The sequence below is a fragment of the Otolemur garnettii genome, unplaced genomic scaffold, assembly GCF_000181295.1.
Source record: "Otolemur garnettii isolate 467f Iridium unplaced genomic scaffold, OtoGar3 scaffold00031, whole genome shotgun sequence".
Taxonomy (NCBI): Eukaryota; Metazoa; Chordata; class Mammalia; order Primates; family Galagidae; genus Otolemur; species Otolemur garnettii.
In genome coordinates this window covers 6,582,227-6,604,107 of record NW_003852426.1, presented here as the reverse complement: position 1 = coordinate 6,604,107, position 21,881 = coordinate 6,582,227, and the positions used below count along the sequence as shown (strand labels likewise).

At 38.6% G+C, this 21,881-nt stretch overlaps 1 protein-coding gene across 1 annotated transcript in view; it reads left to right on the top strand.

Moving 5' to 3' along the window:
• Nucleotides 1-21,881, top strand: part of SRPK1 (SRSF protein kinase 1) — an 86,588-nt gene that overhangs the window by 55,169 nt on the left and 9,538 nt on the right. Inside the window, exons 7-13 of the mRNA XM_003789139.3 lie at nucleotides 7,568-7,674; nucleotides 8,844-9,009; nucleotides 10,775-10,800; nucleotides 11,221-11,434; nucleotides 11,813-12,232; nucleotides 13,032-13,132; nucleotides 18,663-18,770. Coding sequence (XP_003789187.1) covers nucleotides 7,568-7,674; nucleotides 8,844-9,009; nucleotides 10,775-10,800; nucleotides 11,221-11,434; nucleotides 11,813-12,232; nucleotides 13,032-13,132; nucleotides 18,663-18,770 — 1,142 coding nt within the window. The remainder of the gene's footprint in view (nucleotides 1-7,567; nucleotides 7,675-8,843; nucleotides 9,010-10,774; nucleotides 10,801-11,220; nucleotides 11,435-11,812; nucleotides 12,233-13,031; nucleotides 13,133-18,662; nucleotides 18,771-21,881) is intronic.

The following is a 21,881-nucleotide window of genomic DNA, read 5'->3' as shown; positions in this document are numbered from 1 at the left end:
AAAAAAAAAAAATAAATAAATAATATTAGCTTTTATGATTGTCCTTGTGTTTACTGAGATCTTTATTTCTTCATATGTCTTTGAGTTGTAGTGTCCCTTTGTTTTACTTTGGAAGAGTCACTTGAGTATTTCTTGCAGGGCGTGTCCAATGGTGGTAAATTCTCTCAGCCTTTGTTTATATGGGAATGTGTGTTGTGTAGTCTATTTGGGGGCACACAAGTATAAAGATGTAGTTTCTTTAAGCTCTTTGTTTATATGGGAATGTCTGACTTTCTCCCTCACTTTTGAAGGAGAATTTTGTTATATATAGGATTCATGGTTGACTTTCTCTTAGCACTTTGAATATATTGGCTCACTGGCTTCTGGCTGCCAAAGTTTCTGATGAGAAATTTACTAATTTGCTAATAATCTCAGTTGAGGATCCCTTGTAACAAGTCACTTCTCTCTTGATGCTTTCAAGTTTCCATCTTTGTTTTTGAAAAGTTTGATTAGATCATCTTGATGCAGTTCTCTTTGAGTTTATCTTATTTGGAGTTCATTGAGCTTTTGAGTATTTATATTTATGTCTTTCATAAAATTTGGACAGATTTTAGCTATCATTTCTTTACATAGTCTCTCTGCCCCTTTCTCTTCATCTTCTGGGACTGTGTGTTTGGTTGGTTTGATGTATCCCACAGGTCCCTTGAGCTCTGTTAACTTTTCTTTAATCCGTTTTCTGTTTCTCAGACTCTTTTCTATTATCTAACTTTAAGTTTTGTTGCTTTTCCTTCTGTGTGCTCAAATCTGCCTTTAAATCCCTATGGTGAATTTTTCAGTTCAGTTACTATACTTTTCAGCTCTAGAATTTCTTTTTGGCTTTTTATGTATTCTGATTCTTTGTTGATGTTTCCATTTTGTTCATATAGCATTTTATTGACTTTTTCCGACCTTTAGTTCCTTGAGCATCTTTAAAACAGTTGTTCTAAAGATTTTGTCTAAGGGGTCTATCAGATCTTTTTCAGAGGCAAAGATTCTTTCTTTTCCTTTCTTTTGATTTATGTTTTTCCTTTCAATATATCATTCTTCTCGGTTTCTTTGTGGTTTCTGTTTGTTTTGGTGTTGTTGAAAACTGGGCATTTGACTCTAATATAGTATCTCTGGAAATCAGATTCAGCCCCTTCCCCAGAATTTGCTGCTTTTTGCTAATCTTTCTATTGTTTTGATGGTTATTATAAGCTGTCTGTTCCAAGAATCAGCCTGCAATGTAAACTAAAAGTCATCTGAGGTCTTTTCTGAGTCTTAGCCTTTCCCTGGGTATTCACAGTCATTTTCTTTTTTTTTTTTTGAGACGGAGCCTCAAGCTATCCCCCTGGGTAGAGTGCCGTGGCATCAAGCTCACAGCAACCTCCAACTCCTGGGCTCAAGCAAGTCTCCTGCCTCAGCCTCCCAAGTAGCTGGGACCACAGGCGCCCACCACAACGCCTGGCCATTTTTTGGTTGCAGCCATTATTGTTGTTTGGCGGGCCCGGGCTGGGGATTCGAACCTGCCACCTTAGGTGTATGTGGCTGGCGCCTTAGCCGCTTGAGCCACAGGTGCCAAGCCTCACAATCATTTTCTAATTTTCCCTAGATACACAGTTGCTTTTGAATATCCTGGCCTTTACTGTCTGGCTTTCAAAGGGGGAAAAATGAGAAAATGTAGGAGAGGAAAAAGGGGCTACAGTCCTTTTAATCGTCTGGAAATCACTTTAGCCAAAGGAGAAAGGACTTGAAACAATGTGAGGGAAGGCTTAAAAATGTCCACTCACCTCTTTGCACTTCTTTGATTGGCAGCAGCAATCAGGGATCATGGAACACAGATCTCTGATAATAAGTCAGGCTCCTTATTGCCCACTGTCTCTCTGGTAAGCTATATATAGGTTTGGGTTGGAGGGTAGGTGGCTGCTACTATGTTAAGACCTAGAATTAACCAAAATTAACAACAGTTGTTACCCAGAACTCCCCCTGGAAGTTGTGAGCTTTCGATGGACTCCAGAGTTCCAAAACAATTACAGTAGACAGATTCTGCCAGTGTATTGGTTGCCTTGGTGGGGAAACAGATTTCTGGTGGTTTCGGACTCCACTTAGTCTTCTCCACTTGTTTATTCTTTGAGTCAGGATCCACATGAAATTTTGGCAGTTTCTTTGTTATTTGACATCTTGATGTTCAGGCTCATCTTATAAATTTCCTGTCCCAAACCTAGAATCATGCATTTATTTTTACAGGTTTTTTTTTTTTTTTTTTTTTTTTTGACTAGGGCTGGGTTTGAACCCACCACCTCCGGCATATGGGACCAGCGCCCCTACCCCTTTAAGCCACAGGCGCTGCCCCGAATCATGCATTTCTTTAATAACTTTTTAATGGGAAATGGCATCAGGAAATCAAAGCACTAGAGGTATGCTTTGCTACTGGTGTAATTGTTGCCTTTTATGACTTGATTCATTACAAAAGCAGATACATTGACCTCCTTTCTTTCTTCCTTTTTTTTTTGAGTCCCTCTAGTTGGCTCTACAGCTTACTCTTGTAAGTTTGTTTAGATTATTTTACCTCCTTGTGTTTCATTTTGGATTATTTCTTTTGCTATGCTTTAAAATTAATCAAGTTGACTATTCCATTGTGTCTGATGTGCTATTTATTACATCCAGTGTCTGTTCATCTTTCATAGTATACTTATTTCTATGTCTCAACTTAACTTTTTGAACATATAAAGCTATTATAACCATTTAATGTCCTAGTCTCATTCTAACATCTATTTGATTCTGGTCAAATGACTGATTATTCTAATTTTGGATACGATTTTCTGCATTCTTGCTACCTGGTAATCACATTGTGAATTTTACCTTGTTGGCTGCTGGATATTTTGTATTCCTATAAAAAAAATCTTCAGCTTTGTTCTGGGATGCAGTTACTTGGAAAGTGATCTTATCAGATTTTACTTTTATATTTTGTTAGGTGGGTCCAAAGCAGTGCTTAGTGTGGGTCTGATCATTTCCCTCTTCCAAGACAGAATCTTCCCAAATACCCTATCCAATGCCCTGTGACTGAATTTTCCTAGTCTTTTGGGTGGGATCAGCACTGTTCCAAGCCCTATGCAAATGCTGAGTGTTGTTCCTTCTAATCCTTTCAGATGGATTTTTTTCCTGTCTTTGCTTCTTTCTTGACATACATGTGCTTACCAATACTCTCCCAAATATTTTCAGGGGACCCTCTGCAGATACCAAGTTCTCTCTTTTGGCAGGTCTGTCTTCTCTGGTATCTTGTCCTCCTCACTAGCTGGCTGGATCTTTCCAGACTCTCAGCTCCATTTCTTCAACTTATGGAGTCTACCTGGAGAGTCTTAAGATAGTAAGATGGAGTGATCTTAGAGTTCAACTCATTTGTTTTCAGTTTTAGGAATCACTGCCCCCATTGCCTGATGTCTTTTATTGTTTTATTTATTTTGTCTGTTTTAGTTCTTGCTTTTACTAACAAGAGAGTAAAGCCAGTCTCTGATACTCAGTCTTGGCTGAAGTAGAAGTTCATAAGGTTTTTATATTTAACTCTTAAGAAATGGTCAACCCATTTTCCAAAGTAGTCGTACCATTTTATACTGGCATAATATGAATTCTCATTGTTCTACATTTTCACCAAACTTGACGATGTTAGTCTTTTTTTATTCCAGGCATTTTAGTGAGCTTGAGATGGTATTGTATTGTAATTCTTATTTATGAACGTATGTATGTATGTATTTAAGACAAGGTTTTACTCTGTCTAGAGTGCATTGACTCAAAAATAGCTCACTGCAACCTCAGATGCTGGGCTAAAGCAGTCCTACTGCATCAGCCTCTTGAGTAGCTGGGACTACACCACACTAATGATAACTTTTTGTGTGTGAGACAGAGTCTTACTATGTCGCCCTTGGTGGAGTGCTATGGCATCACAGCTCACAGCAACCTCAAACTCTTTAGCTTAAGCGATTCTCTTGCCTCAGCCTCCCAAGTAGCTGGGACTACAGGCACCTGCCATAACGCCCCCCTATTTTTTGTTGTTGTTGTAGTTGTCATTGTTGTTTAGCAGGCCTTGGCCAGGTTCGAACCTGCCGGCCCTGGTGTATGTGGCCATTGCCTTAACTACTGAACTATAGGCACCTAGCCTAATTTTCCTATTTTTAGTAGAGACAAGGTCTCATTCTTGCTCAGGTTGGTCTTCAAATCCTGACATCAAGTAATCCCCTTGCCTTGGTCTCCTAGATTACGAACATGAGTCACTGTCCCCAGCCACATATTATGATTTTGACTTATGTTTCACTGAGGTTATCATGTCTCTTTAATCTTTCATTTAGTACATTATTTTCATGACATTGGTTGACCTTTTTCTTTTCTTTGTTTTCCTTTTGTTTATTTAAAAATGCTGGCTACTGAGGCAGGTGGATTGCCTGAGCTCACAGGTTCAAGACCAGCCTGAGCCAGAGCGAGACCTCATCTCTAGAAATAGCTGGGCATTGTGGTGGGCACCTGTAGTCCCAGCTACTCGGGAGTCTGAGGCAAGAGAATTGCTTGAGCCCAGGAGTTTGAGGTTGCTATGAGCTATGACACCATGGTACTCTACCCAAGACAACAAAGTAAGACTCTCTCCAGGAAAAAAAAAAAAAAGAATCCAGGCTAGTCATTTTGTGCCTTTTGGATTTGTCTGATTGTTTCCTCATAATTCACATCAATCATTTTTGTCAGGTATACCACATGGGTGGTGTTTTATTCTCAGTGTATTGCATCAGAAGGCACATGACTTAAATTTGTTCTTATCATTGGTAATAAGTTTGATCATTTTTTTTTTTTTTTTTGGGATGGAGCCTCAAGCTATCCCCCTGGGTAGAGTGCCATGGCATCAAGCTCACAGCAACCTCCAACTCCTGGGCTCAAGCGAGTCTCCTGCCTCAGCCTCCCAAGTAGCTGGGACCACAGGCGCCCACCACAATGCCCGGCCATTTTTTGGTTGCAGCCGTCATTGTTGTTTGGCGGTCCCCGGCTGGGGATTCAAACCCGCCACCTTAGGTGTATGTGGCTGGCGCCTTAGCCGCTTGAGCCACAGGCGCCGAGCCAAGTTTGATCATTTGATTAAGACATTGCCTTCTAAATTTCCCTGTCGTAAAACTGCTTTGTTCTTATAATTAATAAGCAATCTGTGGAGTGATATTTTGACACTGGACAATCCTTAATAGTCTTTTCTACAGTGGTTTTGGTTCTTACTGATTGTTCACTGAATCAGTTATTATAGAGATTGTAAAATGGTGATTTTTTTTTCTATTTGTCATACCTTGTATATTTATTCAGTATGGATTCATTATGGGTTTTTTGCTTTGTTTTGTTTTTTTAAAAACGGGCTCACTCCGTTACCCAGGTTGGAGTGTAGTGTTACAGCTCACTGCAACCTAGAACTCGTAGCTTTGATTTTCCTGCCTCAGCTTCTCAAGTAGCTGGGACTATAGGTACATGCCACATTGTACCTGGCCATCATTCTGTTTTTAATTCATACGTTAGACAATTACTCCCTGTTTTGCCCAAGCTAAACTCCTGGACTCAAGTGATCCAACCCCTCATCCTTCTAAAGTGGTAGGTTTACAGGAGTGAGCCAAATTGCATCTAGCCTTCATTCTGTCTTTAATTCATGTATTAACCCATCACTGTACTCTATAAAAAGATCTCCACTTTGGCCAGTCGCATCCTCTTCAAAATGGCTCCTATTTTCTTCTTGATGTGTTCTTTTACTTGTTGCCACACTAAAGTGTTCTAAGTGCACCCTGTATTTTCCCTGTGCAGTAGCCTTGGATTTGGCCATTTTTCCAAGGAGCCCAAGCTTGCTTTTAGTGGAGAATCTTAATTAAAAGTCTGATCAAGAGGCTCAGCACCTGTAGCTCACTGGCTAGGGCGCCAGCCCCATACACCAGAGCTGGCAGGTTCGAATCTAGCCTGGGCCTGCCAAACAACAATGACAACTATAACCAAAAAATAAAAGTCTGATCAAGAGCAGTGGCTCATACCTGGAATCACCTAGCACTTTGAGAGGCTAAGGTGGGAGGGTTGCTTGAGCCCAGGAGTTTGAGACCAGCCTTAGCAACATGGTGAGACCTTGTCTCTACAAAAAAATTAAAAATTAGCCAGACATAGTGGTGGGTGCCTATAGTCTCAGCTGCTTGGGAGGCTATAGTGGTCTGTGATCATGACACTGCAGTCCAGCCTGGGAGATAGAGCAAGACTATGTCTCTGAATAAACAAACAGGTCAGGCATTCTCAATGGCTCACACCTATAATCTTGGCACTCTGAAAGGCAGAGGCAGGTGGATTGCCTAAGCTCAGGAGTTGGAGACCAGCCTGAGCAAGAGTGAATGAGACCCCTTCTCTACTCAAAATAGAAAAATTAACCAGGCATGGGCGATGCCTGTGGCTCAGTGAGTAGGGCACCGGCCCCCTATGCCGAGGGTGGCAGATTCAAACCCAGCTCCAGCCAAATTGCAACAAAAAAATGGCTGGGTGTTGTGGCAGTTGCCTGTAGTCCCAGCTACTCGGGAGGCTGAGGCAAGAGAATTGCCTAAGCCCAAGAGCTGGAGATGACTGTGAATTGTGACACCATGGCGGCACTCTACTGAGGGCAACAAAGTAAGACTGTCTCTAACAACAACAAAAAAAATTAACCAGGCATTGTGGTGGGCACCTGTAGTCCCAGCTACTTGGGAGGCTAAAGAGAATCTCTTGAGCTCAAAGAGCCTGAGGTTGCTGTGAGCTATGATGATGCCACAGCACTCTACCCAGAATGACTGAGTGAGACTGTCGCAAAGAAAAAAATAAAAATAAAACAAAGTCTTTGTACTGGATCATTATTCTGCATATATGTCTTAACTTTCCATACTAGTGTATGTGGAAGCTTCTGGGGGTAGTAGACATCAGCATACTATGATACTAACATCCCTATACACTTGTAGGCTCAAACATTACTCCTATGTGGTGTTTTCAGGATTTTTCATACATAAAGAGAACGTGGGATGGCAGTGGAATCAAGATTCGTTTGTAAACTACAGAGCATAAACCAAGTCAGTTTCCTTTTTTTTTAAATGTTGGCATTTGCAAATGGGGGTTAAATTTTGTATGTTGTTTCTATGTAAGGAAGAATTTTTTATCTATTGCTTTGAGACTGTGAGAGTGGGAGTTTTTACCTTGAACATTAATTCTGGTAATTAGGGGAGAAACTAACTTACCTTAATTCAATTAACAGCTTGAGCTTAGTGTTTTCACTATTTGTATTATAGGTTTCACTTTTTGTATTACCATTGAGTACGTGATTTCATTGATAAGCCAGTCTTCCATAATTTTCTCTCACAGAAGTTTTCATTGATTATATAGCATTAGAGTTTAGAATTTCAGAATATTGATAGCTACATATTTATTTAGTCAAGCTCTATAACTTTTTATACTGAAAGAAAATAATATATAACATTTTCTTTGGGGTGGGTTGTATATCTTGTCATGCCCTATTCTTTTGTGCCTTTTTTCTCTTCTCTCCTTAATAAATTCCTAGATATCTGCATGGTATTTGAAGTTTTGGGGCATCATCTGCTCAAGTGGATCATCAAATCCAACTATCAGGGGCTTCCACTGCCTTGTGTCAAAAAAATTATTCAGCAAGTATGTATATTACTCTTTGCTGTATAGTAATTTTTTAATGTTCTGGGTATAAGATTTCCTATTTCTAATGGAATATTTATTTTAAAAACTAGGTTTTTTTTTTAATTGTTTAATATGTTGTTCAAACTTTTGGGGTTTTTGTGTTTATTCTGTTTTTAAGTGTTTTAGGATAACTATTTTCCCCTGGGTTCATCTTCTGTAATAATTATTAGAAGGGGAAGCTGTATGAAGTACCTGACTTTGGAAAATTAGAGCTCCAAAAGTTCTGTTTGCAAATATTAATTATATATTACTAGAGAGTTACTATATCAAATTATTGTCATCTCTTCATGCAGCATTACTCATGGGCATTTTCTGATTTTCTATATAGCCTCCAATATACAGTATAGAATTTTACCATTGGGAAAATATTAATACTTCAAGGGGCAGATTATTTGTTTGAATAATGTGGTTTGGAAAGAGCTCCAAACTGGGCAACAAGACTCCTCAGTTCTAATCAGTGAGGAAATTTGCATCTAAATCTCTGTTATCACTTCCATTTCAACATTTAAAGGGTATGTTCAACATTTACTCTGTCTTTATGATGTGTATAGTTAAAGAATATTACCAAAAGAATTAGCTTCGTAAAACTTATAAGTAAATTTTTGTCTTTGTTCATAGTTATAATTGATCCTGTCCAGGAAAGTTTCCTTGTGCTTTTCAAAAGTGCTTTATTCTCTATAGAAAAAGTTATATTGGTTTGTGATTGTTGCTTTATTATTTATTGTCAGACAGAGTCTCAAGCTGTTGCCCTGGGTGGAGTGCTGTTGGGGTCACAGCAACTTCAAACTCTTGGGGCTTAAGCGATTCCCTTGCCTCAGCCTCTCAAGTAGCTGGGACCACAGGTGCCTGCCACAGCACCTGGCTATTTGTTATTGTTGTTGTTGAAGTTGTCATTATTGTTTTAGCTGGTCTGGGCCAGGTTCCAACCCACCAGCCTTGGTGTATGTGGCCTGTGCCCTACCCACTAAGCTATGGGCGCCACCTATATTGTTTTTTCTTTTTTTGCAGTTTTTGGCCTGGGCTGGGTTTGAACCCGCCACCTCCGGCATATGGAACCAGTGCCTCACCTTTCTGAGCCACAAGTGCCGGCCCCTACATTGGTTTTTTAAATGTTGTGATTTCTTCAGGTGTTACAGGGCCTGGATTATTTACACACCAAGTGCCGTATCATCCATACTGACATTAAACCGGAAAACATCTTGCTGTCAGTAAATGAGCAGTACATTCGGAGGCTAGCTGCAGAAGCAACAGAGTGGCAGCGATCTGGAGCTCCTCCACCTTCTGGATCAGCAGGTATGTTTTCTTTTAGAGACTTGCTTCTCATTAGAAGTTAAGAGAGATTTCTATTTTTATTCTATTACCAGGGAATTAAATAAACACTATTTAATCATTTAACAAAAAACCCCAAAATCAACCTTTAAGAGGCTTATTTTGTTCTCATTATCGCTCCCATATGGGAAGGAGAAAACTAGAGATTGTACCTTTTAGGTACAGGTATGTTGTATATTATTTAAAAACCAATTTGTATTGTTGAAAAATGTATTTTCTTGTGATTTGATGGCCATTTTTGATGCATTTACCTCTTACTATGATCATACTTGTTTGCTTATGGATCAGCGATCTGTAAAGTGGGAAGATACAATTAAGAGCTTGGGTTTAAACCCCATAGTAGACAGACCTGGTTTGAGTCCTGGCTTTGTCATTGGTTGATAGACCTTCGTTGCATTACTTGACTTCATTTTCCCTCATGCAGGAGTTATTTAAATTAAATATCATGGTAAACCAGTTAGTAGTGTGCCACATATTATTATGCGCTAAATCAATTATAACTGCTTTGATTATGATGAATTTTTTTCCATTTGAGGTACAGATTTTAATTTTGGTAGTTAGATCATATTTGAGGAACATTCTTGATCTTCAAGTTGAAATATCAGTTACGAAACTTTCTTTTAAAAGGAAGCCTGGAGAAGGGGGAAGGGGAACTTATTCAAAAGCGATAGTTTCTGTTTTGCAAGATGAAAAAGTTCTAGAGATTGGTTACTCACTAGTGTGAGTATAGTTACCACCATTGAACTGTACACTTGAGTGGTACAGTTGATAATAAGTTCTATATATTTTTTTAACCTCAATTACAAGTATTTTAACACATAAACTGCCATGTGAGTTGTATTTAACTTATGCTGGTTATGAGCCCAGGGCCTTGTGAAGCATATGTAACTCACACATCTCCTGACCTACTAAAACACCGTGAACCCAAGGAAAAAAAATTTTTTTCTAGCATGGCAGTCAACATGTTGAAAAGAAGACTGAAAATCCCACTTTCCATGTGAGCTAAACTATTACCCATAGCATGCAATAAAGCAAATTAATACAGGGGTTTTTTTTTCCCTCCTTTAGAAACAGAGTCTTGCTATATTGCCCAGGCTGGTCTCCAACTGAACCATCCTCTTGCCTCAGCTTCCCAACCAGTTGAGACTGCATACATACAACACTGCATCTGACTGAATTACTTTAGCTCGTGATGTCACCTAAATTCTCCCTTTAAAATTGAAAAATGCAGAGAGGAAGAGTTGGTGGGTGTTCTGGGTAGGGGTGAGGAGATTGTTGCTGCCCCTTTCTATTTTATGCAATACATGGGAATGAGAATAGATGATTTTAGCAGCATTGGGAACTCAATTCTATTACACATATTGATGCTACCTGAGGAAGAGTTTAATTTAAGCATTTTTTAAGTTTGGCAACTGATGGATGTATTCTTTTCTTTAAAAATAGTAATAGGTCAGGCATGATGGCATATGCCTGTTGTCCCAGGTACTTGGGAGGCTGAAGCAGAAGGATTGCATGAGCCCAGGATTTTGAGATCAGCCTGGGCAATGTAGGGAGACACCATCTCCACTACTATTACTAACGTGGCTTCTGCCAAAGTCACTTAAAAACAGTAGTTTTTGCTACAGTGTAGGCTGTACAAGACAGACTTTTCATTCTGGTAGAGTGTCTTAACTGAGCTGTAGTTTGTATTGCCTGCCAAAATTCTTACTTGGTTTTCTTTTCTTTTCAGTCAGTACTGCTCCCCAACCGAAACCAGTAAGTATAAGGTGTTTATATATTTAATTCTGATCTGTGGGCTATAAGCATGAGTTCTTCTGTTATAAATGGTCAGTTTAGAGTTTGAAAACCAAAGGGAAAAATATTCCTGCGCTTCTATAATTTTCTCTGATAGATTTTCATGCATCTTTAGCAAATTTGTACTGGTAAAGCTTCTTCTGCAAATTTGAGTTTGTCTGAGTTTAAACCAGTCCCACAGAAGACTGAGAGTATTGTTGATTCTGTTTTTATTTTCTTTCATGAGAATGTCTGCATCTTTTAAATTAATGAAAAATTTAAGTGCTACGTTAGGGAAATAGTGAAATTTAATTAGGAAGTAATTAAAATTAACAGTTATCTCCAACTAGGGGTAATGGATTAGCCACCTGAAGGCTTTATCTGTTTGTAATCTCCGCCCAGGCTGACAAAATGTCAAAGAATAAGAAGAAGAAATTGAAGAAGAAGCAGAAGCGCCAGGCAGAGTTACTAGAGAAGCGAATGCAGGAAATTGAGGAAATGGAGAAAGAGTCGGGCCCTGGGCAAAAAAGACCAAACAAGCAAGAAGAATCAGAGAGTCCTGTTGAAAGACCCTTGAAAGAGAACCCACCTAATAAAATGACCCAAGAAAAACTTGGTATAAATAGAGCATCACAAAAATTATTTTATGGCACACTTTAGCATTCATTTATCATTGTTATATTATATACTAGTTTCATGTGTACAACACATCTCTGGGGGTGTCCTATAAGAATATAGATCTTGTCATAAATATCAGGCAGGTAATATTCAAATGTAATTTCTAACTTTTCTCAGGAAACAGAACATAGTCTTCATTAGTAATTGGATAAGGATAAGATCTTTTTGTCCTTCTATAAACAGGCATTAGATGGTCAGTAATGTTTTTATGTTACTGAGTATAAGTTCTAGAAAATGTTTTAATCTTGTGAGAAATTTTTCTTTCTTTCACTTAGACACATACACATGCTTCCTTTTTTGTTTGTTTGTTCCTTAGAAGAGTCAAGTACCATGAGCCAGGATCAAACTCTTATGGAACGTGGTGTAGAGGGTGGTGCAGCAGAAATTAATTGCAATGGAGTAATTGAAATCGTTAATTATACTGAGAACAGTAATAACGAAACATTGAGGCTTAAAGAGGATCTACATAATGCTAATGACTGTGATGTCCAAAATTTAAAGCAGGAACCTAGTTTCCTAAGTTCCCAAAATGGAGACAGCAGCACATCTCAAGAAACAGACTCTTGTATACCTATTACTTCTGAGGTGTCAGATACCATGGTATGCCAGTCTTCCTCAGCTATAGATCAGTCATTCAGTGAACAGGACATCAGCCAGCTTCAGGAAAGCATTCGGGCAGAGCTGCCCTGTGAAGATGAACAAGAGCAAGAACATAATGGACCACTGGACAACAAAGGTACCTATGTAGACACTTCCCAAAAATTTCCTGCACAACACATTCATGAATATCTAGACCAAAAGTATCTTTTTTTTTTTCTTTAAGCTATAGCTTTATAGCAAGTGTCTTAGGTTACTTTCAACATGTAGATCTGTAGCTAGCTTTAAATTTTACTTGTCATATACTGAGTACACCGCATTTCACTTGTTCCTCTAAAGAACTTGTGCTATTTTTATTTAATTCCAGAAAAAAAAATTTTTTTTGAGACTGAATCTTATTTCGTTGCCCTTGGTAAAGTTCTGTCGCATCATAGCTCACAGCAGCTTCTAACTCAAGCTATCCTCTTGCCTCAGCCTCCCAAGTAGCTGGGATGACAGGCACCTGCCCCAACACCTGGCTATTTTTTAGAAATGGGGTCTCGCTGTTGCTCAGGCTGGTCTTGAACTCCTGAGCTCAAGCAATCCACTTGCCTTGGCCTCCCAGAATACTAAGATTATAGGCGTGAGTCACTGTGTCCAGCCTTGCTTTGCTTTGCTCTGCTCTTTTTATCTTAGACTTTTTTTTTTTTGGTAGAGACAGAGTCTCATCCTGTAGCCCAGGGCTCCTGGGCTCAAGTGATACCCCACCCCTCATACACAGCCTCCACTGCCACTTTGGCTTCCATAATGGCAAAAACCATTATGCCAGGCCTTAGAAAATAGAAAATTATTATAGGTAGCCAACTGGATAGTTGTCTGTATTACTCTCTCAGCTTGGAAAGCTTTATTACCCTTTGAGTGTTTGTATATTCATTGAACAGTTTTATTGATGTCTGTAGGAAAATCTACTGCTGGAAATTTTCTTGTTAATCCCCTTGAGCCAAAAAATGCAGAAAAGTTAAAGGTGAAGATTGCTGATCTTGGAAATGCCTGTTGGGTGGTAAGTTAAATTTGTCTCAGTGCTATGTGTTCAAGTGACTGGGAATAAAGAGAATTTTGACTTAATTGTGCTAACTAAAACATTTACAGTCCTACACCCAGATTGACACTTAATATTTTAGTGAATATTTTTTCACTTTTTTCTTTTAACTGTTTATTATTGAAAAGTTCAAATATGCAATATTTACAAAAGTAGAAAGAATGGTATAATAAAAGAACATATGCACATATGTAGTATAGAGACAGTTATATAGGTTTTTGTTTTGAGACAGAGTCTCCCTCTGTTGCCCAGGCTAGAGTGTCATGGGGTCAGCCTAGCTCACAGCAATCTCAAACTCCTGGGTTCAAGTGATCCTTCTGTCTTAGCCTCTCAAGTAGGTGGGACTATAGGCATTCACTACAACACCCAGCTAATTTTTCTGTTTTTAATAGAGACTGGTTCTTGTTCTTGCTCGGGCTGATCCTTCCACCTTAGCCTCCTGGTATTCTTAGGATTATAGGTATGAGCCAACATGCCCAGCCAGTATATAGATTTTAATTTAAAAATCTCACTCTCTTTGATAATTTTTAATTCCCCATGATAGGATTTACCTCTGTATCACTAATAAGTAACGTGGTTATACCATTCCTAATCAATGTTATGTTTTATTTCTTCTCCCTAGAAACTGGGACTTATTTACCATCACTGCACCAATTTCCCATCTTCCCCAATTATATTAATTTTTGGATAAATGATCATGTCTATGTTTACATTAGTAAGACTAATGCTATCTTCAGCTAAACAGAACATATATTGTAGTATGATTCCTTTTCCTTTATATATAACATCGTATTTCATTTGCTTGCTTTTCTTTGTATTATTTATCACTTAATTCAACCCCATACTTTTATCTGGTCGTGTAAATACATGCACTTTAAATGCATACATCTTCTTAAACAGCTCTGTCCTGGAACCTGGAGTCTTCTAATCTGTGTTCATCTGACTAGGTTGCCTTGAAAGTCTGCTACCTTACTGCTGTTTGGGATTTCTCTTCACCATCGTTCTGGTGATTATTATTTTCTTTCTTTATACCCCCTGATTTTTGTATTTCCTACCTTCTTTTTTGGTTTACTTTATCATTTTTGTGGAGTACATGCAACCTGCAGAAGCTTCCTGTGAAAGGGTTAGGAGATTTGAGGAGGATCTTGCATGACTGATAGTCTTTAATTCTGTGTGTTGGCTGTGTGCAGAGTTCTAAATTAAAAATCATTTTCCTTCAGAATGTTTGTTACTGCATTCTTCTAGTTTCTAGTCTTGATGCTTCTAAAGACCAATGCTATTCTGATTCTCTATCTTTGTATGATAAAAAATGTGTATCTTTTCCCCTTGTGAAATCTGTGAAATCATTATTTCACAGTGATGTGCCTTGCTAGGTCTGTTCTTGTCTATTATACTAACGATTCATTATGCACCCATAATATGGATACTCTGATTCTTTGGGTTAGAACAGTGGTTCTCAACCTGTGGGTTGCAACCCCTTCGGGGGGGGGGGGAGGTCAAACAATGGCAACCATCTTGGATATCAAATATTTACATTATGATTCATAACAGTAGCAAAATTACAGTTATGAAGTAGCAACAAAAATAATTTTACGGTTGGGGGGGTCACCACAACATGAGGAACTGTATTAAAGGGTCGCGGCATTAGGAAGGTTGAGAACCACTGGTTTAGAATCTTCCTTGATTTTGGTCTCTCTACTAAAATCTCATTATTCCAAATGTTAGACAGGTCATATTGTTTTCTTCACCTTTCTTTCCTACTTTTTATTTTTTATTTATTTTTTTCTGAGACAGAGTCTCACTATGTTGCCTTTAGTAGAATGCTATGGCATCACAGCTCACAGCAACCTCAAACTCTTGGGCTTAAGCGATTCTCTTGCCTCAGCCTCCCAAGTAGCTGGGACTACAGGCGCCTGCCACAGTGCCCGGCTATTTTTTGTTGTAGTTATCATTGTTGTTTAGTTGGCCCATTTGAGCTCATACCTGCCAACCTCAGAGCATGTGGCTGGCGCCACAACCACTGTGCTACAGGCACCATGCCCTTTCCTATTTTTTAATCATTTCCTTTTTGCTTTACTTTCTGGAAGATTTCTCAACTATTTTTATGGGCCTCATTGTTTCTCATTTCTATTATTCTGTTTTTACTTTCCAAGCAGTCTTTGGTTCTCTGATTATTTTAAAAATAGCATCCTGTTCTTATTTCATAAAAATATCTTTTTAAGGCTTGCCACCCCGTAGCACAGTGTTTACGGCGCCAGCCACATACACTGAGGGTGGTGGGTTTGAACCCAGCCCAGGCCAGCTAAACAATGACAACTGTAACAAAAAATGGCCGGGTAATGTGGCGGGTACCTGTTCCCAGCTACTTGGGAGGCTGAGGCAAGAGAATCACTTAAGCCCAAGTGAGGTTATAAGCTGTGATGCCACGGCACTCTACCAAGGGTGACATAATGAGACTCTGTCTAAAAAAAAAGTCTCAGATGGTATTTTTCCTTTTTTGCCATTTTCTTATGTGATAGTTATTGCTTGTTTACTTGCTTTTTTTTTGTTTGTTTGTTTTTGAGACAGAGTCTCACTACGTTACCCTCGGTAGAGTGTTGTGGCCTCATAACTCACAGCAGACTCCAACTCTTTGGCTTAAAGGATTCTCTTGCCACAGCCTCCCAAGTAGCTGGGACTACAGGCGCCTGCCACAACGCCTGGCTATTTTTTGGTTGCAGTTGTTTAGCAGTCCCAGGCTGGGCTCAAACCTGCCAATTTTGGTATGTGTGGCTGGCGCCCTACTCGTTGAGCTACGGGTGCCCAGCCTTATTGCTTTCTTTCTGCTTCAGATCACTAAATAGATCACCATATGAAGTACTAATGATATTTGAAAGCTCTGTGCATGAGTCTTGTTGATTATTCACAACAGAATGATCTGTTTTGTGTATTTTTATTTCATCCCGAGATGTCAAAATCTTTGGATCTTTGCTGTTAGATTATCACATAGTCTTCCTCAAATATCCTACTCAGGGAGTAGATGCCTGGCTACCAGTGTTCTGGGAGCTGAGTTAGACAAGAAATGGGTTTCTAAATATAGTAAGGTCACTTAATTCCCCTGTTTTCAGAATGGTATTTTTCTCTCAACTATGTCACTGTCCTCCAAAGATCCTGTTTTATCCACTCTAGAGAAGTCTATGAGACCAGGAAAGGAGCTCTTAACCAGCATTATCCCATGTGTTCTGGAGCTCTGTTTCTTAAAAGATGCTTTAAAACAATATTCCTTTTTTGAATCCCTCCTCACTCCTACTTCTAGAGATACTTGGCACCACTAAATCCTCACCCTTGCAGGGAGAAGTACTTGGTGTAAATTATAGTGCTTCTCAGCTTTTACCAACAGTGACTTTCTTGGGTCCACTAAGATACTTACCAATGATCCCTTTGCTTTCTGACTTCTAAATTTTGTTGTTCCCACTTCTTAGCCATTCTATTTTGTCAGCTTAAGTCACTTCAGACTCAGTATCTGAGCCCATTGCTTTCCTATAGAATCAGTTTCCTCTTTAAGTCTCTCCATCTCTTGTTTCTATTTTTATTTTTTTGTTTGTTTTATTGTTTTTTATAGCAGACAGCCAACTCTGTAGACCTCTGCGTTAAAAGTTCCTTTTGGATTTTCTCATTGTCTCATTGCTATTGAATATTTTTATTTTATTTTATTTTTGTTTATTTTTATTTTTATTTATTTATTTATTTTGAGACAGTCTCACTTTCTCATTCTCGGTAGAGTGCTTGTAGCATCAGAGCCACAGCAACCTCAAACTCTTGGGCTCAAGCTATCCTCTTGCCTCAGCCTCCCTATAGCTGGGACACAGGCGCCTGCCACAACACCTGGCTAGTTTTAGAGACTGGATCTTACTCTTGCTCAGCCTGGTTCATTTTGAAGTCCTGAGCTCAAGCTATCCATCTGCCTTAGCCTCCCAGAGTGCTAGAATTATAGATGTGAGCCACTGGGCCTGGTAGCTATTGAATTTTTAAAATTCTACTTATTCTTTCCAGTGAGTATCCTTGGATTTAACTCTTCCTTCTCCTGTTTCCACAGCCATTGTTCATAGTTTTATTACTGAACCTAAATCTGGTGACCACCCAAAAGATTATCAGATTATCGTCTCAGATGTCAGTCTTGTTAACAGTATTTTCTCCCATTCAGTGACTAATGGTAATCTCATTTCTGCCAAATGAAATCCAAACACTTTAACCTAGCAGTTAGCTATATTTGCCTTTCAACCAACAGATGTCATTCTGTGCCTTTATCGGTGATGTTCTTTCTTCCTGGAGTAGTATTTTTGCTCTTTTGGTCAAACTGAGTTCAGTAGCACATTGGAGCCCTAGGCTGTACTGGTTTTCAACTTGAATCTTTCTCTTCCTAATTTTCCCTCTTCACAAATACCATGCCTTGTTTTTAAATTTCAACGTTAGAGAATTATCTTTTACACTTTCTTGTACATGTTTTACTGTTATTTGAAATTTTGTTTCCTGTATTTGACTCCTACTAAGATTCATTTCTCCCTTTATTATTAATTTATGTTTTATTATGGAGAATTCATATGTAGGTGGTGCCTAAAGAAAGTATACCCATTTTAATAAAGGAAAAAACTATATTAAAATTTTAATACTCAAGTCATGTTTGACTTTTGCAATTACAAGAGGTGCTTGATGTGATTTGTATTCATTTTTTGCTGGCAGTATATATTGAGTATTACAATTCTTTTTTTTTTTTTTTGAGATAGAGTCTCACTCCATCAGTAGAGTGCTGTGGCATCACAGCTCACAGCAACCTTAAACTCTTGGGCTTAAGTGATTCTCTTGCCTCAGCTTCCCGAGTTGCTGGAATGACAGACACCTGCCACAATACCTAGCTATTTTTAGAGATGAGGTCTTGCTCTGATTTAGGCTGGTCTCGAACCTGTGAGCTAAGGCAATCCACCTGAGTGGATCCTCCCAAGTGCTGGGATTACAGGCATGAGCCACTGCATTGGGCCCTCCCAAAGATTCTTGTTTGATATTAGTTTGAACAGAGTGAGGTAGGTAGGGAAGAATGGGGACAAGGGTTCTATATAGATGTTTATAAGCTCCTTTAACCTACATAGTGAACACATAGCAAGGAAAAGTTTGAATTGAACCTAAGTTAATGTCATTTATTTGTTGATGTACAATTTATTGATTTTTAGACAAATGAACAGCTAAATTTTTGCTTAAGGTAATAGTTTCCCATTTCTTAAAAAGTTACTGTTTTTCCCTAAATCAATATATCTATATTAAGTTTAGGTTCATTTTTTTTGCAAAAATAATTAGCTCTGTGTAAGGCAAAGGCTTATTTAGCATTAATAGCATCACAATTATATTTAAGAAATGAGATAAATGGAGATTGGAGTTTGGGGGAAACTTCAGAGTACTTTAATCTCCATTGTTAGAGTGGGTATATCTTTGAATATTATTTTCTTATCCATTTACGCAGCACAAACATTTCACTGAAGATATTCAAACAAGGCAGTACCGTTCCCTGGAGGTTCTAATAGGATCTGGCTATAATACCCCTGCTGACATTTGGAGCACAGCGTGCATGGTAATGTTTTTTTTCTCCTTGACTGTCATTTATTAGGTGGTAGTTATATAACTTGCCCTGTTTGCTAATTTTTGTAGACCAGCAAATTAACAAGCAGAAAAAGAACTTATCATTGGTAGATTTAATCCTATGTCTGGAGGTCTAAATTTCAAAAATCTATAATAAACATCTGGCATTCCATTTGGTTACTGCTAACTTTCAAGGATGAAGGAACCAAATATTTCTTACTAGGGGTTGTTGGGAAGAAGAAATTGGTGTTGGTTTTGATTAGTAGTATGGTATAAGTTTTCTTGTCCTTTTTGCACTGATTTATTTTCAGATCAGAGAAGCACCTAGAAACTCTTTCATTCTGAATATTTCAATAGTTCTTCAGACATCTTTGCAGCTCACAAGATGTGAAGGCACATCATCTAGAGATTCATAAATTTCTGCTTTCTCTCTGGCAAGCAGCTACTAACATGGTCAGACCTAATTGATGTTATGTGATGATTTTTCACTTATAGCCTCATATTAGAATGTGTTACATTTCTTGAAATGGAGTATACTTTTTACCATCTTTCCTTTTATCACAGTTTGTATATTTATTTGTTTACTTACTTCCATGCCTGTTACATGCAGCTAAGTGTCTGGATTTATTGCCTGACACATTCTGAGTGGGTATTCCCCATGCAATTATTAGACTTAACTATATGCAGAGTTATTGTAGACCTCATAGCTTAAGGGCATAGTTCCCTAGCCTCCCAGAGTGCTAGGATTAGATGCGTAAGCCACTGCAAAAAAAAAAAAAAAACTCTCAGTTTCCTTGATCTTTTAAATTATTTTTCTAGTGTCTATTTCATTTACTTCTGCTCTGATCTTTTTTTATTTACTTTTTTCTTGCTATCTTTGGGCTTAGTTTTTTTCTTTTTCTAGGTCCTTAAGGAATAATATCAGGTTGTTTGAGATCTTTCTTCTTTTTTGATATAGGCATATGTTGCTGTGAGTTTTCCTCTTAGAACTGATTTTGCTACATCCCATACATTTTATTTATTTATTCATTTATTTATTTTGACACAGAGTCTCACTTTGTCACCTTCAGTAAAGTGCCATGGCATCATAGCCCATAGCAACCTCAAACTCTCCATTTTAAGTGATTCTCTTGCCTCAGCCTCCCAAGTAACTGGGACTGCAGACACCCACCACATTGTCGATATTGGTCAGGCTGGTCTCAAACTCCTGAGCTCAAGCAGTCTACCCACCTCAGTTTCCCAGAGTGCTGGGATTATAGGTGTGAGCCACCGTGCCCAGCCTCATCCCATAAATTTTAGTATATATGCCTTTTTAAATTTATTTTTTCAAGGCTGTGCACAGTGGCTCACACCTATAATCCTACAATTCTGAGAGGCCAAGGCTGGTGGATTGCTTGAGCTCAGGAAATTGAGACCAGCTTAAGCAAGAGCAAGTCCCTGTCTCTACTTATAATAGAAAAAACTGAGACAAGAAGATCACTTGAGCCCAGGAGTTTGAAGCTGCTGTGAGCTATGACACCATAGTACTTTACCAAAGGTGACAAAGTGAGGCTCTGTCTCAAAGAAAGAAATTATTTTTCAGTTATAATAAATACATAATAGAAATTTACTATCTTAACCATTTTTAAGTGTACAGTTTAGTATTGTTAACTATATTTGCATTTTTGTGCAATATACCTTTAGAACTTTTTTATCTTCTAAAACTGAAACTTTATACCCATTGAATAAATCCTATTTACCTTTTCTCTCAGTCCCTAGAAACCATTTTCCTTTCCTTTCTTTTAAACTGACATTATTCTCCTATCATCCAGCTCTAATTTAGAATTTTACTTCCCTCTGGTAGAAATTTAAATTATGTTTTAATGCTTTTTCTCCAGAATAACACATTTAGCACATTAGTCCTTCCCAGTGTTGTCAAACCTGAGGTCAAGATAAGGGCCCTTAAGTTAGCATTTTGAGCACTTCTCCGGCTTCAGTTCTCTGCAGGGGAAGAAGCAACAAGACTCCTGAACTCGTCTTCCTCACTGTCTAAGACAGCAAATGGCTAGCTCATTGACATAGATGAGGGACATGTTATATTTCTAGAGATACAGCTCTGACCCAAAAGTCTTCATTTTCTGTTTGGTAATCATGGCAGGGCACTTTGACCACATATTCATGTTGTCTTTGAAATGGTAGGTTGCTCTTTGAGCTATGGCAATATTCCTTTCTGCTACCTAACTTGGGTGATTTCTGGATCTCAATGGATGAGACTATTTATTTTATTTTTTTGAGACAGAGTCTCACTATGTCGCCCTCGGTCTTGGTAGAGTGCCGTGGTCATAGCTCACAGCAACCTCCAACTCTTGGGCTTAAGTGATTCTCTTGCTTCAGCCTCCCAAGTAGCTGGGACTACAGGCATCCACCACAACACCTGGCTGTTTTTTTGTTGCATTTGTCATTGTATAGCAGGTCCAGGCCAGGCTCAAACCCACTAGCCTCGGTATATGTGGCTGGCGCCCTACTCAGTGATCTACAGGCACCAAGCCAGAATCACACTTTCTTTTTTTTTTTTTTGCAGTTTTTGGCTGGGGCTGGGTTTGAACCCACCACCTCCAGCATATGGGACTGGCGGCCTACCCTTTTGAGCCACAGGCACCTTCCCCACACTTTATTTTTGTGCTGCTTTGGGACTGTAAACATCAGGCTAATTCAGAATAGAACAAGTATTTGCTCTGTCAGTGTGATTCAGTTTCATAATGAATCACAATGGAGTACAAAACAAGCTATGCCTAGTAAGAAGCTAGAGGTAAGTATTTGATTCCTACAACTACCTTGAAACTTTAGTTTTATAGCCCCACTCTGATGGTAGTATAGCCAGGTAGTATAATTTGAGAAAGGCTATATTGTCGTGAAACTACAGAAACTGACACTGGTGAGCCACCAAGACGTAAACTTAGGTCTAAATTAAGAATATGACCTGATTAAATCCTCTGCCCTATAGTTCTTGAGATTTTCTGGACTACTTAGTGCCATTGATTCAGTCAGAATTGACATATAACTAGCACTTGGCTTATAAGTGTACTTTCATGTCAATAAGGTCTTTTTTTTTTTTTTTTTTTTT